We start from the raw sequence: 19,168 nt of genomic DNA, 5'->3' as shown, positions 1-19,168 counted from the left end.
ATCAAGCCCTGACACTGTTCACTGGGTGTTTAGGGCTGTAAACTGCATGTTCTACTACTGTTGGCAGTTGAACCTTTAAAACAAGGGGTAGGTCTTTCTGGATGGAAAAAATGTATTCCAGAATTTGTATTAAAGGTGCAGTCTGATTCAAAAGTGATGCTTGTTGCTTAAAGAATGTTCAGCTACTATTTGTATGCAATGTGTTTAAAGATGTTTGTTACAAGAAATACTTGGCTTACTTTGTGGCTGTGTTCAAGTTGCATGTGAATTGTATCATTACAAGGTAATGTTTATTAAACATAAAAATGTTTGTAAGTGGACAAGTCACAGATACTCATTCAACACATCAAACACCTGTATCAAAGGCTGCCATGTGTATGTATTGTCATCCATCCATAATCGTAGGCTGGAGAGAGAACCAGATCCAAGAATCATCAGAACATTGAAATCTGTGATCACAGGGCTGTGAGAGATGGAGCTGGATGAACTGTGAAGTTACAAAATGATGTATGTACAAATAACATGGAAAGTGGCAAACAACCATTCAGTTTCTTATAAATGGTGTACAATAAAATCACACCTGGGTACCTGCTTTCTTAAATTCTTCCATCAAGTTCAATGCAGGCTGGTCACCAAACCTCCATTGTGCAAATGGACAGTTTACTTTTTCAAAATGTATGCAAAACATGAACTCCATTCCCACCCAACTTAGCCAAGTCCACAAGACAAATGGATGACAGTGAACATTATGTGAAGGCACCAATATGTGCTATTTCATTGTTAAGAACCCCACCCACCCCTCCAAAAAAGACAGCATTTCACAAAAACGCAGTATCCTGGTTTCAACGAACTTAACAGAACTGGCCATTATCCAAAGACAATACCTCAAGTTTTCCCAAGAAACCTAGATAGCTGTGGATTTTGAGGTACTAAGCTTATGGCACAAATTAGGGGGGTGGGGAGACAGAGAGAAAAAGTGAGACAGTACATCTTCCCCCCCACCCACACCTATTTTTCATTTCCAAATGCCACAGCTAAGAAGATAAAAGGTGCTGAACAGAAGTGAGGCAATGAACAGGTCAAGAACACTCCTCTTCCATCACTAGGGACAGACAGTGGTGACCACAGGCCAAGTGACCAACACTTACATCAGGCCATTCACTGGTTTGTGAAGTCCGTCCTGAAACCAGCTGCCAGTTACCACTCACAGGACACGCACAGAGTGAGCACACACACGGGGTATATGGTCACAGAATATATACAATCCACACCAATATCCACTTTTATCAGAAATGAAAACTTTTTAGGAAGGCTGGAAGCATCAATGAATACTTGGAAAACAAGTACAGCAAACATACTCTCTCTCTCAGAGTACATAAAAAAATATACACAGAAGAGAAGTTTTCTTCAATCTAACGCCGCCTTGAGAGTGTTCACATAATTCACCAGCCTGGTTGAAACGACAGGCATTCCCAAAACCTGATAAAATAGTCGCCTTTCCTCTAACCTGTTTTATGGACAGTGTCCATACACAACAATAAAATGGGGTCTTTTTTTTTGTACATCCCCACCCTCATTTTTAGAAAACTCAGCTGTAAGGTCTACCCCCCTCCATTCTAAGCACTCAGCTGGGCTATGAGCACCATGAGTCACCCCTTCAAATTTCAACAGCAGTCCGGAGGGATTGGCTTCTGCTGACTTTTAAAACTGTTGATTTACAAAGGTAGGACTTAACATAGGCACATATCCTCTCCCCACTACTCTCCACTTCAAACCCCAAAACCTTTGGTCTTGTATAAACCACCCTCCAAGATTCTTTCCCCATGTCCCATTTCATGGACTTCAGATGTGCTCTTCCTCAAAACCGCCTGTGCAAGCAAAACAGGGGTGTCTGGAAACCACAGAATCTGAATCAATTGTGTGCCAAAGCCACTTGTCCAGTCATGTCACTGACTGCTCTGCTCAGTGGCCAACGTCACATCTGGTGGCAGGTCTCTTCACCATTTCAGCAAATATTACCCTTTAGGGGGTTTTAACCAATGCGGGGGCAAAATGTGACACAAAATATATGAGACACTGTAAGATGCGTGTATATGTAATCCACAAAAGACCCCCCCCCCCCCCCCAAAAAAAAAAAAACCCCGAATCCCAGACAGGCCAAGGTTTGAACTGTGAAAGGAATGCTGACAAATCTGTCCTTGGTAATCAAATGACAGTATACGCCGATCTGACGTCATACCTCAAAACTACAAAGGCGCTTTGTTTGACTTCCAACTGCAAAGATCTACCTTGCCTTCAAACGCTAACTCCTCCCCTGACCACCTCTGATTCCATTCTGGTCCTCAGTGGAAAAGCCCACTGTAAAGCCAGGACATCACCTTTTCCCTGAATGCTTCCTTCTCAAAGCATACAGTCATTCAGCCTATCTGAATGAGTGACTTCTCAAAGCAGTCATTTCAGCCTATCTGAATCAAAAACATATTTCACCCTATCCGATAAAGTGTCAAAATTACAAAGTTTTTGGAACAGCCACAGGCAGTGTTAAAAAGTATGCAGCTGCAGCAAATCTTTTTTTCTTCTCTTTCTCACTCTCAATGTATGAACTGAATGATTAACCATCATGAAAAGAGTCTCACCCAGCAGTGAACAGCAAGTTCTCCACAGTTCTGTTTGCTGCCACACCAAATTAGGTCAAGATTACATCTGCAAATGCAGCTGCTACCTCAGAACATGAAATGTACAAACTGACAAAGGCCAGACAAGGAGAATTTCCTTGGTTTGTTCCAAAGTGAAGTAGTAAACTGCTACACACAAAAGAGGGAAAGCTTCTGTCCCCATACTCCCACACTGTTTTACACATTTCACAAATACAAAAAATACACAAGTGAACTTTTTTTTTCCCCTTCAAATGAATAAAAACAAACCACTTTTTCAGTCTTCACATCACCCGAAGAATTGTCGCTCATGCAAGCCCACTCACACACAAAATATCACACACACACACACGAAGAAACTGTCTTGTGTGGCAGTGGTGCTGCAAGTTATCTGGCCTCGTCAGCAGAGTTGGTTTCATGGTCAGAGGTGGACACATCACTGTCGGAATGAACGGCAAGAGAACCATTGCTGGCACTGACCACTTCATCCCCTGCACACACACACATTATATATAGGAAATATTAAAAGGTAACCTACTTCGAGAGGTTATCGGCCATAGCTACCTTCATTTTCTCCGCATAGGCGGGTAGTAGTTTGCACAGGACAGGAATCAGACCCCTGCCGGAGTCTGCACTGGTGGGTCACAGTTAAGTATGTGTAGTTAAAATAATATTGTGTACACAGGCTATTCACAACATATTAAAGGCTATGCACACACACAGAGGCTAAATAAACACACTTTTTTCAAAACGCACACAAAATTATATTCACACACACATACAGGCTATTCACATACACACACAAATATATGCATGCATGTGCTACATAGACATACACAAATTTATGTAAGCACACACATACACACAAACACCCAATAAATAAATAAAGAGCATGTCTTAATACTGAAACAGAAAAATAAGGTGGGGGCTAAAAAAATAAATGCCAATACAGACATCAAAATACACAAAACACTCCCGCCCACACACTCACAACTCTCCCACAGAACCAAGGGTCAAGACACCGCCACTGACCGGACGAATCAGCAGAGCCAATCCTGCTGGCACGGTGACGGCGGCGGCCAGGCTGGTAGCAGCCCCACTCGGCACTGCCCGGCTGCAGGATCTCCAGGCTGTTGAGGAACTTCTTGCCCGAGAACCCCCCCACTGCGTACAGCACCCCCTGCAGTCCCACCGCCGACACGTTGGCCCGCGGCGTGTTGAGGGGGGGGCCGGGGTTCCACGTCTGGCTGACTGCATCGTACACCTCCGTGCTGCGAAGGGAGCTCACCCCGTCGCTGCCCCCCACCACCCACAGGCTGTCTGTTGGGGCCAGGGGGGGGAGGGGAAAACAAAATGTGTTTTGTCACTCTTCATGGCACTGGCACAGCTATCTACAAGGCACTGGCACAGCTATCTACAAGTTATCTCATCACTGTTAAAGGTATTGGCACAGCTATCTACAAGTTATCTCATCACTGTTAAAGGTATTGGCACAGCTATCTACAAGGCATTGGCACAGCTATCTACAAGACGGCACTGTTCACGGCACTGGCACAGTAGTGTTAACACTCACTGCCCCAACCTGGATATTATTGCTATTACTTTTATTTAAAAAAAAAAAAAATTAAAACAGAATGACCAACCAAACAAAAAACAAAACAAAAAAAAGAATAACTAGCAAAACTGGATATTATTGCAATTACTTTTCTTCATCTTTAAATAAAATGGTTATATTCTTTGATAATCCAAAAAAAAAGAAGAGAAGAATAACCAACCAACCTGGATACTACTACTATTATTTTTTGTTATCTTCAAAAGAAATGTATATGTTAATTGATTACGAAAAAAAAAAAAAAAGAACGAATAACCAACCAAACTGTATGTATCAATTTGACTTTTCTTTATCTTTAAAATATATGTATATAAATTCTACGAAACACACACACACACAAAAATAAAAGCCAAGCAGCTCTGTGTGTGTGTAGAAGTCTCACCTTGCACAACGTCAATGCCGGCCCCACGCCGCAGGGTCCCCAGGCCGGCAATGCAGGTCCACGTCTTGGCCGAGGGCTGGTACATCTCCACAGAGCTCAGGCAGTTCCACGAGTCTGTGCCTCCCACAGCGATCAGGCAGTCCCGGTACGAGCTGACCGACGCCTGTGAGCGGGCTGCACACACACACACACACAGTAGTTTCAGTTTTGTGAAGGAAGGAAGGCACCACAGCGTGTGAACTGATTCGTACAGCTGCACCACGACCACAAGTGCCCCTGACCCTTCTTCTTCTTCTTCTGCGTTCGTGGGCTGTAACTCCCACGTTCACTCGTATGCACACGAGTGGGCTTTTACGTTTTTACCCTGCCATGTAAGCAGCCATACTCCGTTTTCGGGGGTGTGCATTCTGGGTATGTTCTTTCCATAACCCACCGAATGCAGACATGGATTACAGGATCTTTAACGTGCGTATTCGATCTTCTGCTTGCATATACACACGAAGGGGGTTCAGGCACTAGCAGGTCTGCACATATGTTGACCTGGGAGATGGTAAAAATCTCCACCCTTCACCCACCAGACGCCGTCACCGTGATTCGAACCCGGGACCCTCAGATTGACAGTCCCAACGCTTTAACCACTCGGCTATTGCGCCCCTGACCCAAAACGCCAGTCAGGCCTGCTGATCGCTGTTGGTGAGAGGCGGGAGGGAGATGTTGACATGTGGTGCAACTCAACGACCGACACACACACACACACTATCCTCCTCTACTCTTGTTGCTTATAGCCCCGTGAGCCAACCAAGCTGGGCCATGTCGCTTCTAAAAAAAACTGTTAGTATTTGTCCTGTAGAACCCGAGGGAAAAAACAAAACAACTAGAAAAGGAGGAGTTTGTATTATACTCCATGTTTGGTGTTTACATATACTTACCATGTCAAACTGATGCAAACTAGGCCTATGGTTTGCTCTGTTTGGCCAAATTTCGCGCGGCTAACAGTGAAAAGACGCCCCTCTTAGTCTGGCCCGCTCTTAGCCAATCAAACGCCTCTAACAGCTATATGTAAAATTTGGCATAAGCATATTCAACCCAAGTAAACCTGGGACATGTCTCTGACAATGATCAAATCGCCAATATGTTATCAGGAATTAAACAAAAAAAAAAAAAAAAAGAAACAATTACAGCAACAACAAAAAATAATAATTATACATTCACATAACAGTATACTCAATAACAAGCATACAACACCAAAAACTATCAACATCCACCTGGCACATCACGAGTACAAAAAAACAAACCCAGCAAAAATGCCCAGTCATCAAATCCAGAATCAGACAATAAATATTCAAGGCTTTCTAGAAGAAAAAAAAAGGTCAATGGACCAGCAAGGCAGAAAATAAAGGAGGAAGGGACGACAAAGAAAAGAAAAGGCCAGACAGAAAGATAGTGACAGAAAGAGGACATTTCTAGCACACAATTTCCAGGTGGAGATGGTATTCATATTGAATGAGCCCCTAGTATCCCAACAACACCCACACACAGTAGACACACTTTCACACACACACACACACACTTCCACATACACACACACACTTTCACATAGACACCCACACACAGTACACACATATTACACACACTTTCACACACACACACACTTCCACATAGACACACACACTTCCACACAGACACACACACTTTCACATAGACACACACACACACACTTTCACATAGACACCCACAAACAGTACACACACACTATGCACACTTTCACTCACACACACACACACACAGAGTACACACGCTTTCACACACACACAGACACACACTTTCAATAGACACACACACACTTCCACATACAGACACCCACTTTCACATAGACACACACACACACAGACACACACTTTCACAGACACACACACACACACAGACAAGTGTCATTAAAGGAGCAAGGAGTGGACCGCCCCTCTACCTGTGTTGAGAGGAGCAATGTAGGCCCAGCGGTTTGTGTCCACGTCGTACACCTCACAGGTCTTCAGACTGCGCTGACCATCACTCCCCCCGACACAGTACACCTGGCCGCACACCTCCGCCACACCTGCCAACACACACACACCCTCCTCATATCACTCCACTGCACGCACCTCGCGTGCACACAGGTAGACGAACATCTGTATGCGTATGATGATGATATAGATACTAACATAGCGCCTATCCTTGGTCAGAGACAAAGCTCTAAGCACTTTACAAACACAAGGTCACTTGCACAACAGGCTGCCTGCCTGGGTAGATCCGACATACAAATAAAAATATTCTTCTGATCATTTACCACAACACAACAAGACGACAATATAAACAACACAAACAGTAAACACTGACCAACAAAAGACTGTACTGTTCGACGCTAAATAAATGAAAATATTCTCCTCATTATCACAACACAACAAGAAAACGATACCAACAACACAAACAGAAGACTGTTCTGCAGAGGAGTGTACCGTTGGACGCTATATAAATCAAAATATTCCTATCATCACAAAACAAGACAATATTAAACAACACAAACAGTACACACCCACCAACAGAACACTGTACAGTTAGATGCTACATAAAAGAATAGGAAATTCTCATCATCATCACACCTGACGAAGACAACAATACAGACGACACAAATACAGAATGACCGACAGAGGATGTTTACAAATAACAATATTCTTCCCATCATTACCACAACACAAGAAGAAAAACACAATACAGACGACACAAACAAAACAGCACACACTGACCGACAGAGGAGCGCGCCGTCTTGAGCGGGGCGGCCACCTCCCACTTGAGAGACTGGAAGCTGAGGCAGTGCACAGAGTCCAGGTCGCGGGAACCGTCGCAGCCCCCGATGGCGTAGAGGCGACCTCGCAAGGCAGCGGCCCCAAAGCGTGCCCTGGGGGTCAGCATGCTGGGCAGGGGGGCCCAGCGGCCAGTGGAGGGCGTGTACATCTCCACAGACACCAGGCACTCCCCGCGGTCATACCCCCCTGCACAACGCAACACCACCGTCCGCGTCACTTTTCTTCATCACGCTGACCAGCGCTGGTGTGGAAGCAACTGCGCTCTTTTTTTTTTTTTTTTGGTTATGCCAGCTTTGCAGCCAAAACTCAGGGTTCATACTGGTTTTTCATCACAAATTTTATAAACTTTCTAAAAACCTTTAAAACTCCAGAAAACAGATTTTTAACTACCACATCAGATGAAATGTGGATGAAAAGCACAGTATTCTGAGTGCCAGTGCCCTCTTGAGTGAGTCATCATATTCTACAAAGATTAAAATCCTGTTTCTTTTGTATAGATTCTTTCAGTTGTTTTTGTTTTGTTTCTGTTTTTTGCTGTTGCTGGGTTTTTTGTTGTTATTTCACTCAATTCAAATGAGGACAATTACACTGTATTCAGATTTTAACAAATACAAGAAAAGAAAGTGAACTTCATTTCATCCAAACTTCCATTACTCAATTCAACTTAACCTTTCCCGTACGTCGCCTAAAATTTTGCGCGCCGTACGTCATGGGTGTGCAGAAACCCATGGTTTCTAAGAAGGAATGACCCCTCGCTGTACGTCGTGGGTGTGCAGGCACCCATGGTTTCTGTGTACGAACTAACCCTTCGCTGTACGTCGTGGGTGTGCAGGCACCCATGGTTTCTGTGTACGAACTAACCCTTCGCTGTACGTCGTGGGTGTGTAGGCACCCATGGTTTCACTGAAGAAATAAGACCTTGCCGTACGTCGTGGGTGCACAGTAACCCACACCTGTCCGTAAAGCAAATTTGACTTTTCTTCAGCAGACTTGCATGCGCAGTTTCCACTTGTGCGTGTAGGCTATTTACTCCAGTGCTTGACCAGGCGCATTGTGAATAAGTTTTGCCCGTGAGAAGAGAATGTTGTTACTTACAAAAAACGGTTTGTTTTTTGTTTTTGTTTTTTTTTGGGGGGTTTTTGTGTGTGTGTGTGTGTTGTTTTTGTTGTTGGTTTTGTTTTGTTTTTAGCGGCTACACGCCCATCCTCTTTCGGTCAAGGCAGATGCCCTAACATAGCAGCAACAGCCTGGTATCAGTCCCCCCTTCCCTTGGCCTAGATCTCGGCATTCCTGGCTGGCTGGCTGGCATTTTTTTTTCTTTCTTTTTTTTAGCCATAGTCGGGTTTTCTCTACTTTGAACAGATTAGGATAAGAATAAAATTTCTATATCAACTATCTTTCTTTTTTTAGCCATAGTCGGGTTTTCTCTACTTTGAACAGATTAGGATAAGAATAAAATTTCTATATCAACTAGATTTTAGATCAATTGATTTCAGACTTACAAAAATATCCAGTTCTTAGAAAGGCACTTTAATTCCAACTAGATAAAAAGCTATCAATCAGTTGCTCCCGATCATTCTCTACAAGAAAAACAGTTCATTCAATATTGTTGAAGATATCTAGTGCAATAAATATTGTTTTCTGAAATTAGTTACAACTTTAGAGTAAAACTTGCCGCAGACTTGAAACGGGATACGATCAACAAAAGACAAGGTCACTCTCATCTCTCTCTGTAGCGAGCCCAAGTGACGTCATGTCGACAACGCGTGGCGCGCAAGCTTTGCATGGGTGGCTCCACACCCACGACGTACGGCGTGCAAGGTTTATTCTTTGGGAGTATGGGTGTCGTCACACCCACGACGTACTGGGACATTAATTGATTAATAACTTCTTTGTTTATGTATAAAAGAAAATAATGTTCAGTGGATATGTAGTAAACTATATTATGGACAAAGTCATGAAATTATGTGGAAGTGGCTTCAATATTACTTGAGTTACAGAGCAAAAACACTTGTCTGGGTGATTTCACACCCACGACGTACGGGAAAGGTTAATCAAAAACAAGCATTAGCCATTTTCTGAAGAATGTCCACTGTGGAGAACAAATATTTTGCTTCAGTTGTCGTTGCATATACAAACACCCACACATGACTCGCCACAAGCCACAATGTTGTCATTCCACACACACACAGGGGACTCACCACAAAACTGTCATTCCACACACACACATACACACACTCACACACACAGCAGACTCACCACAAAGCTGTCATTCCACACACACACACACACACACACACACACAGCAGACTCACCACAAAGCTGTCATTCCACACACACACAGCAGACTCACCACAAAGCTGTCATTCCACACACACACACACACACAGCAGACTCACCACAAAGCTGTCGTTCACGTTCACACACACACACACACACACACACACAGTGGACTCACCACAAAACTGTCGTTCACACACACACACTGGGGACTCACCACAAAGCTGTCGTTCACACACTCTCACACACACACACACACGCTCACACACACACAAAGAGGACTCACCACAAACCACAAAGCTGTCGTTCCACACACAGACGCCGAAAGCACAGCGTGATGAGGACATAGCCGCCAGAGGTTGCAGCGTGGCGCACCGTTCCCCAGTGCTGCTGGCGGCAGGAGACAGCTCCCCCTGGCTGGGCGGGGAGCCAGGGGAGGCCACTTGTCGCAGGTGGATGGACACAGCCATCATTTTGCCCGACAGCACAGCAAGCGCCATGTAGGAATTGCCTGAAATGAGAATGGTGCCATGCAGGAATTGCCTGAAATGAGAATGGTGCCATGCAGGAACTGCCTAAAATCTGAACGGTGCCATGTGGGAATTGAGTGAAATGAGAATGGTGCCTTGCAGGAATTACCTAAAATCAGAATGGTGCCATGTGGGAATTGCCTGAAATGAGAATGGTGCCATGAAGGAACTGCCTAAAATCAGAATGGTGCTATGTGGGCATTGTCTGAAATCAGAATGGTGCCATGTAGAAATTGCCTGAAATCCCAGAACATGTGTGTGTCACAGTTTGGTGTCTGATCTTTCTGTGTGGTTCCTGACCTTTATGTGGAGCCTGACCTTGTCTGACCTTTATGTGGAGCCTGACCTTGTCTGACCTTTCTGTGTGGTGCCTGACCTTGTCTGACCTTTCTGCATGGAGCCTGACCTGTCTGATGTCTGACCTTTCTGACTGATCTCTGACCTGTCTGATGTCTGACCTTTCTGTTTGATGGTGGCGATGATGGACCACTCCTTCTCTGCCACACCCCCCTCCGGGCTGATGTTGAAGATGTGAAAGGGCATGGCCATTCCGTTGACCTGCGACTTCTGCAACTGCTGCTCTGCTGCCACTGGGCTCTTCTTGTTCGACAGAGTGCTCTGTTTCACACACGCACACACACCACACAGTAACGCTGTTAAAGTTTTCCTCCGTACTTTCAACAACCAAAGATCATTCCACCGTCCACTTACTAGCAGTGCTCGGGCATCACATCAAGCCTCTATTCATCAAACTGGTTTTTTGTCAATCTTTCAACTAAAAGTAAGCACTTTGAAAAAGAACATGACTCTTGATTAAATGTCAAGAAACTGGTGAAGTTTGGAAGCAGTCTGAACATCTTCAAGCACTTTGTGTGTGTGTATGTATATGTGTGTGTGTGTGCGTGTTGTTTACCACTGATTATAGCTGGAAGTCAAATTTCACTACATGACAAGCTCCAGGTGCTTTTTATCATGATAATGATATTAAGAAGCAATCATTGTAAACAACGACAGGTGAGACAGCCTGTGAATGGTCAATGCAAACTGTCATTCTTTTAGGTACTACCTAAAAATTACAATACCTAAAAATTACAAGTAAGTGTATGTGGGTGTGAGTGTGCGCCTAAGTGTGTGTGTGCACAGGTGTGAGCGCATATGTTCCCAAGTTCCTCACCCTTCTCCTGGAGTGCTTCTTGTAGTCGACTACCACATCGTCATCAGACATCCTGGAATCGTCCACATCCTTGCAGTCCTGCAGATGGTTCTCTGCGTTCAGGTACAGCACGTTCACCTGCACACAACACCACACTGCTTTGTCAGCGCTTCTTTTTACATGTCATTTAATCCTTTTTACTATCAGCGATACTTACATAGCACCTACCTTCAGTCACCAACCAAGCTTTGAGCACTTTACAAACATGGAGTCATTTGCAGAACAAGCTGTCTACCTAACTGACAGCTATGTGCCTTTAGGCAATCATTTGTTTTCGGTGTCATTCTTCTGTCATGAACTGAATTTTACCAGGGACAACACTCTTGTTGCCAAAGGTTCCTTTACATGCACCAAGTGTATGCTGCACATGGGATGCTGGTTTGACCACACATAAACATGCCTCCCTCATGCTCTGAAAATGGAAAGGACACACTGGATATTGGGACTGCAAACAAGTTTCTGGAACAAATACATATGAAGACCGAAAACCATGTGTGGAAGCTTATGTCCAATGCTAGGATCATCTGGAGGGAAGAACAGTTGTTCCCCTTCCGCCTCCACAATTTCCTGCCTCACAAATCTAGATGTTTATAACTGGAAGCTGGATGCTGACAGAAAATACTTGCATCATCAGGAATATGGGATACTTCTACAACTGACTCGGGCCTGAAAACTGGCTAAAAGCTCAACACTGTTACCAATAAACACCCACCAGCACCCACAACAAAAACAACAAAAAAAAACAACATTCTCTTACAGCTCAACATGTGCTTGCTATGGGTGCAGCCACTGTTGTTTACACAAACGAGGTTCTCACAACAGTCAATGCCTCATTTTCACCACTTCTGGCCGAGTATTCAGCACTTTTCGGGGTCCAATTTGGTTACATTTTGCCAAGGTCCCAAAGTACACAAACACATCTGATTCAAGTGTCTGATTCCTGCAACTTGAAAAAAAGATACAGACAAAACTGAGTTTTCAGATCTTAACAGACTGAACGACGTACAGCTGAACTGCAGACACAAGAGAAAAACAAAACACTAAGTTCTAGGACCTGACAGAGACCAAGGCAAAGAAACACACAGCAATCGCCCATATCTAGCATTTTAAAGGCACTGCATTCATCTCCCTCCAGGTCAGTCAGCTGTGTGTCAAAGTCTGGGTCTCTGCACAGATCTCTTTTCTGTTTAAAAAAAAAAAATAATCAAAGGTCCTATAACATTTTAAGGTTATTGGGGCAGTGAATTCCTTTCCACAATGTCTGGGGCTCAAGCCTTAGAAAGGCAGGGGGCCCAATCCTCTCCTTCCGTCGCTTTTAACCTTCCACAGCCAAAAGCCAGCTACCCATTCACACCCGGGTGTGGTGAGGAAAATCAAGGTACCTTTCCCACTGAAACACCACCATGCCGAAACGGGGCCTCAAACCCTCATCACTGGTGACCGATCACAAGTCCGACACCAAACCAGTTCTGCCACAGGGCCTCCATGATCGGATCCCGTGCTAAAGAGAGAAGGGTGGTGGTGTCCTGTCCGTCGCTGGGTCCTCTCACCTCCTCAGTCAGCAGCTCCACTTTAGGCTTGGACTTGTCCACCGATGCGCGGGCCCAGTCCAGCACCAGGTGGAACAGCTGACCCTGCTGGCCCCCGTTCTCCATCGCCTCCTCCGCTCCTGGGGGGACACACCAAAATGGTTCTCTTCACACACCACATATCATCATAATAATAATAATAATCATGATATTAATAATGACGATCATTTCTTGTATTACCTCTGCTCCTGGAGGGACATAATAAAGTAGTGCTCTTTACACACTAATAATAAACATAATATCATTATCAAAACAATAATGATGAATCATTCTTTTCCTACACTCCAGGAGGGACAAACAAAAATGATTCTCTACACACAATAATAATGGTGATGATGAATCAGTTACTCTTACACACCAATCATGATAATAATACTAATAAACAACAACCAATAATAGTGATAACAATAATGATAATAATGACTGATTGTTGTATGGCCTCCATACATGGGGGGACAACAAAATGGAGCTCTTTACACACCACACATCATCACTGTAACATAATTAATTACTAGAATAATAATGAATCATTCACTCCCTCAGCTCACTGAGGTCCAAACCAAAGTGTTACTCTTTACACAGCACACATCATAACAACAACAATAATTTTTTTTTTTTTTTTAATTTTAAACTATCACCTTATCACTATTTTCTATCAGATTTTCATGATCACCGCTGGTAATTCAAAGCTGCTATTTATTCATCATCACACAGCTCAACCTAATGGATTACTTCCCTTCATATGTACAGCTCCGCCCCATGGGCCTTGGCATCCATAGTCTCCCTGTCTACACACAATTAAAAAACAAACCCAACCAAAAAAAACACAGAAGAAAAAACAACATCTCACAAAACCCAAAACCCGTAAGAAGGTACATCAACGGTCCATATCCAAGCAAGCCTTTACTGAATCCCCCCTCCCCCCTTTTGCTATGAACTATGCTGGGGGGGGGGGGGGGAGGGTTAGGCAGGAGGGGAGGGGGCCTTACCAACTATCTCCACCTTCAGCTCCGGCAGCCCAAAGAAGTGCTTGCTGTCAATGACGCTCTTCATGTTGGCCTGGATGAAGCTGTCCACCCCCGCTCTGAAGGTCAAGTCCTCAGACAGCATGCGGATGCCTGCAAAACAACAAGGTTGTTCAAGAACCTGGTTTTACACAACAGAGGATTAGGAACAGACAGATTGGGCAGGGAGGGAGGGAGGGAAGGAGGGAGGGAGGGAGGGCTGATGAGGATTAGAGGGGGTGTGGGGTTGGATGGTTTTTCTGTGATGTATGATGTCTGATGTCAGGATGAGACAGGGGGGCAGCCCTCACCATGAGGTGGAGCAAAGATCATGTGACACAGCCACAGGACTACGCAGTAGGTTCTAGCACAAACAGCAAGAGAGTGGCCGAGGCAAGCCGCATCAACTGTCAAAGGATCTGGAACCAGTCAGAGGTCAACTGCAGCAGAACTGCTTCCACATATATATATATATACATTATTGATTCTTGTGGACAAGGCAGAACCACACAGCTCTGCAAGTCCCCTTCTTCCCACTGCACGCAGCAGCACGGGACAGTTCTACACCTGCATGCCTCAGTGTCCAACGGTGTAGTGGCACACCTTTCAACCTTCATAGAAAATGGGCAGTGCTTGCACCTAGTTGTTCAAGACTGAACAAAAGAACAAGGATTGTTTCTTGATGGATTGTTTTGAGCAGGTCTCAGTTACTCTCATCTCCTGGCTGTGACACAACTCAGCCCACACAATCTTGGCAACCAATTTATTGAGCTAACTTCACACCACCAGCAAATGCACTGCGAAAGGTCAGCTGGCTGCAGCAAAGTCAGTAAATGCCACCTAAATTTATTATGATTTCTCATTCACATTTCCAGGTGCATTCTCTGCATGTGGCTCCTTTCAATTTATGCACACAATCGAGAACAGATGTCTGATGTTCTTTATGAAATAAATAAGCTCATAAATAAAAGAATGAACGACATGGAGTGATGCCAGTGAGAGGGCTGTTACCATCTCCAACAGTGCATTTGCTGCTGAACAGATAATTCATTCACCTATCTCCTGAAGAGGATTTTTTATGATACTGTTAATCCGTCATCATCACCGTCCAAGTTTATGTTTTCCTGAAAACAATTTTTCACCCAGATATAGTTGTTTTGTTTTCAGATGTGCAAACGTTTTCGTTAACACAGAAACATGTCATTGCACACTTCTCTCTCTCTCTCTCTCTCACACACACACACACACACGCACGCATATGCACACTAAGTTCCCCTCCCCACGCCCCACTCTCCTCTCTTCTGTCCTTGCCACATGTCTTTGAGACTGAAGGATTTGATGTACAATGGAAAATGTCAGCGAAATGTTGAACAAAAAGCAATGGATTTTTTTTTCTTTTCTTTCTCTCTTTCTTTTCCATCTCTACTTACCTTCCGATGCAACCCTCACCCCCTTGCCCTCCCACCAACACATAGATACAAACACCAACTCAACAACAAACACTCGTACACATGCTGAATCAACATGCATTCACACGCACACACTCTCTCTCTCTCTCTCTTTTTCTCTCTCACACACACACACACTCGCATGTGCATGCCTGCCGGCACACACACAGCCTCTCACACAACAAAACCAGACCGTTGTCACTGTGGCCAAAGAAACCCGGCACCGGCCGCATCCCCGCAGGCTGCAAAGAAACATGGCTACAGACACAATACAGGCATCCCCCCCCACCCTACCTCTCCCCGTAATTGGTTGCCAAAAAACAAATCCCTGTGTCTAAACAGACTCCATACCCCAGTACAGAGGGGCTGGGGAGAATAAGGGGGAGAAGGACAAACTGGGTGGGGTAGGGGGGACACACATTAATACAAAACATTCAAATGTTTCTGTTAAAAAAAAAAATTAAAAAAAAGCAAAAAACTAGGCAGTACTAGGCACATGAGCGCTCTAGATACCTAGACAGTTGGCAGGAGTGAGATGGTCAACCAGAAAAGCGGAACAGGCTTGGGCCGCCTGCTCCATGCGAAGGAGCTTGGCTGTTCTATACACCTCCCCCACGTCCTGTGCACCAACACTCAGCCTGAAACAGTTCCAGTACATCGCTGGGGCCTTACCCAAGCCTCTCTTTTGGCCACACTCCACAGCAGGCATGTTCACAACAAACCACCAGTCGCCAGAGGAAGAACAGTACCAGCAACAGGGGGAAGAAAGGGAATCACGAGGGGCTACCCCCTCAAAACGTCAGCCACGCTCTGTCAGTATTGTCACTCCAATACTTCGCTTTTTCTTCTCCCTTCTTCCTTTACCTTGGTTACGTCTAGTACCTACTTGTTTTCCCCCCTCCTCTCTCTGAATCTACTTTCTGCAAGTTTCACCATGCGGCACGAGTAATTATACAGGTATAAATGAATAAATAAAATGTCCAATGTTTCATGTATGGAATAGCAGTTTCTGTTTCTCTGAATCCATGGTTTTTTTTTGTGTTTGTTTGTTGCTTTTGGAGGGGGAGGATGCTTGTTTTTTCTGTGGCTGTATTGAATGTTTTAAGTTTTCATAATCAGACGAGCAGCATATCTTATTTCTTTAAAAGAAGAATAAAAAGTTAAAGAGAGCTAGTCGTGACACAGCTCTGATTAATTTTAAGGTCCAATTGTGTTCAGTACAATAAATAAAATTTTCAACCGCACTTTTTTTTTCATGAACTGATCAAGACAGGTGAAATAGTCTTTAAATCACAATTTCAAGTAACCTTTTTACGTTATTTTGGTTCCAATTTGGTTGCTTTTTAAGGATTGAAAAGTATTACACCCTGATTAAAGTATAAACAACATGATCTGAACCCTAATCAGCAGGGTGATAGGTGAGTTATCATTAACCTAAAACTGAGTTTGAAAGCCACAATAGTTCTTCAACATCTGAGAAATCCCACTGCCACAGCCCTCACACCCCCACTTCACGTTTATCTGGCCATACCTACAGCTAGCTCTTCCACAACAGAGAATATCTGGAGTAATGGGTCCAGTCCACAGGGCACTGTCCTGCGTCATCTATCCACTTCTCCAATGCTTCTTTCAGGAGTTTGTTGCTCCAGCCGTCGGACTCAGGTCGGCTGTCCCAGAGTGAGGCCTCAATCAGTTCCATGGCAAGACCGGCTTGGGCATTATCACTGCGTCTTGTCATGCAGTCTTGGGTGGTAATAACAGCATTCACTCGTATCAAATCCAAAATTCAAACAGCTGAAAACACCATCCCCATCCAGTTTAGAAACAGCTGTGAGGTCGCCTCCGGTGTTTAACCTCAAGGAAGCTTGCGTCGCACAAGGATATAACAATATGGTCTGCTGGTGCACTGATGCGCCGACTTGTACAGTACATGAGCAATGCCACTGACATGGGACATGAGAAAGATATGCTTGAAAATATATATTTAAAAAAAAATATATATATTATTCAATCTTTTTCCCCACCCATCTTCTCACCCATTTTCATAGAGCTCAGACCACACCAGGTCACAGACCAGAGCTGCTTAAAGAACTGTGCTGAAGGCTGACCTAAAAAAAAAAGATCTGATTTCTAAGTTGTATCATGGCAGCAGTTTAAACCTATGTGTGCTGTGTTTTGCTGCAGTTTCTTTGGGTTCTTCTGTTTTTTCTTTCTTTTTTTTTTTAATGTTTCCTTTCACAGTTTGGTCTGATGTATGTGCACACTTGTGACTCTTAATAATCCCCTATTTTTTTCTCCCTCTCTCACAGCCGAGTTGGCGACCTGGGTTAGTACTGCTGCCACAGCATGCTGTAAAACAAGCCAGCTTTTCTACAGTTTTAGGCAGAAGGACGGAGTGAAGCATGGTTTGAAATCCTAACTCCTTCCATCCATCCAGCCTCGCATTTCCCATCCCGCCCCCCCCCCACCCCCCCCCCTTCCAACCCCCAATATATCGGCCCTCCCCGTCTCTCACTCACTCACACCCACACCACACTCTCCTGTCCTCTCGCCCCAATCCTCTCAAAGTTTTGCTGGTGACAAGTCTTAACACTGTTACTCGTGTTAGTAACAGCTGGTACACCATTAGCACCGGAAACGTTGGACCGAATAATCCTCTCAAATGAGGTATACACAAACCAGACAGCTTGTATGTATGTGACTGCACGCGTGCAGGAGGGTCTGTGTGTGTGTGTGTCTGAGAAGTATGCGTCTGTTTGTGTCAAAGCCTGTATGTAGGGTATACACGTCACAAAAATGTGAAGGGAAAGGTTTAACCTCCAAGCAACACCACTCATACAGTGTTGGCCAATCACACAGAACACACAACTGGTTGTAACACCAGTGAAGAACAACAAAACCACTCACACCACACACACACAAAAACAAAGACAACAAACACAAAACATGTAACAATGCAGATAACTGAACACTGTGTTGCTGTCTAGCGTAACTACCATCAGATTTCAAACGCATCCCAGCTACCCTTTCCCCTACCTCCCCCCCTCCCCCCCACCTCATCTCCCCAACCCAACCAACCAACCAAACCTCCAAAAACCAATCACCACTTTGAACTAGCTTCCTCTAAAATGCTATCATCCACAAAAGTACTGATAATCACAAGTTTCTTTTTTCTTAAACCACGATCTCTTCGTCTTGTATATAATTATGTCAAAAAAAATCTTGAGCTACATGTACAGCATGAAAAATATATAAAAATATCAACACTCCAAGGGCTTCTTGCATCTAAAGTGATAATCTACAACTATTCAATGGAAAAAAAAAGAAGATATATGCATATGTTGACACAGGCCAACAATACAAAGGCACAAAAACAACGGTCATCAGAGCTGTTATGATCAAGTGCTGCTTGAGCCGAGGTAATTAGGTGCTGACCTTTGTGCTTCATTGTTGGCGTAATCATTATCAAGTTGGCACAAAAAGTTGTTTGGTTTTCCAAATTCTAAATCTGACTGATCTTATCCTTGCATCATATTTTTGCTCGTATTTCCAAATCATGAGGTGATGTTGGGATCTGAAAGTCCCCTGCTGGATCCTCAGCAGACCACTCCAGTTT

The 19,168-nt window shown here is 44.2% G+C and overlaps 1 protein-coding gene across 1 annotated transcript in view; it reads right to left on the bottom strand.

Moving 5' to 3' along the window:
• Positions 1 to 359: 359 nt before the first annotated feature.
• The window catches only part of LOC143289409 (uncharacterized), a 115,717-nt gene continuing 96,908 nt past the window's right edge, over positions 360 to 19,168 (bottom strand). Inside the window, exons 8-18 of the mRNA XM_076598374.1 lie at positions 16,066 to 16,190; positions 14,090 to 14,218; positions 13,062 to 13,180; positions 11,473 to 11,589; positions 10,757 to 10,916; positions 10,055 to 10,279; positions 7,429 to 7,674; positions 6,615 to 6,740; positions 4,649 to 4,822; positions 3,687 to 3,974; positions 360 to 3,145 (exon numbers count right to left, since the gene is read on the bottom strand). Coding sequence (XP_076454489.1) covers positions 3,042 to 3,145; positions 3,687 to 3,974; positions 4,649 to 4,822; positions 6,615 to 6,740; positions 7,429 to 7,674; positions 10,055 to 10,279; positions 10,757 to 10,916; positions 11,473 to 11,589; positions 13,062 to 13,180; positions 14,090 to 14,218; positions 16,066 to 16,190 — 1,813 coding nt within the window. The 3' untranslated portion in view covers positions 360 to 3,041. The remainder of the gene's footprint in view (positions 3,146 to 3,686; positions 3,975 to 4,648; positions 4,823 to 6,614; positions 6,741 to 7,428; positions 7,675 to 10,054; positions 10,280 to 10,756; positions 10,917 to 11,472; positions 11,590 to 13,061; positions 13,181 to 14,089; positions 14,219 to 16,065; positions 16,191 to 19,168) is intronic.

The sequence above is a fragment of the Babylonia areolata genome, chromosome 14, assembly GCF_041734735.1.
Source record: "Babylonia areolata isolate BAREFJ2019XMU chromosome 14, ASM4173473v1, whole genome shotgun sequence".
Classification (NCBI taxonomy): domain Eukaryota; kingdom Metazoa; phylum Mollusca; class Gastropoda; order Neogastropoda; family Buccinidae; genus Babylonia; species Babylonia areolata.
Note: the sequence above shows the minus strand (reverse complement) of the source record. Positions and strands in the feature narration are given on the sequence as shown.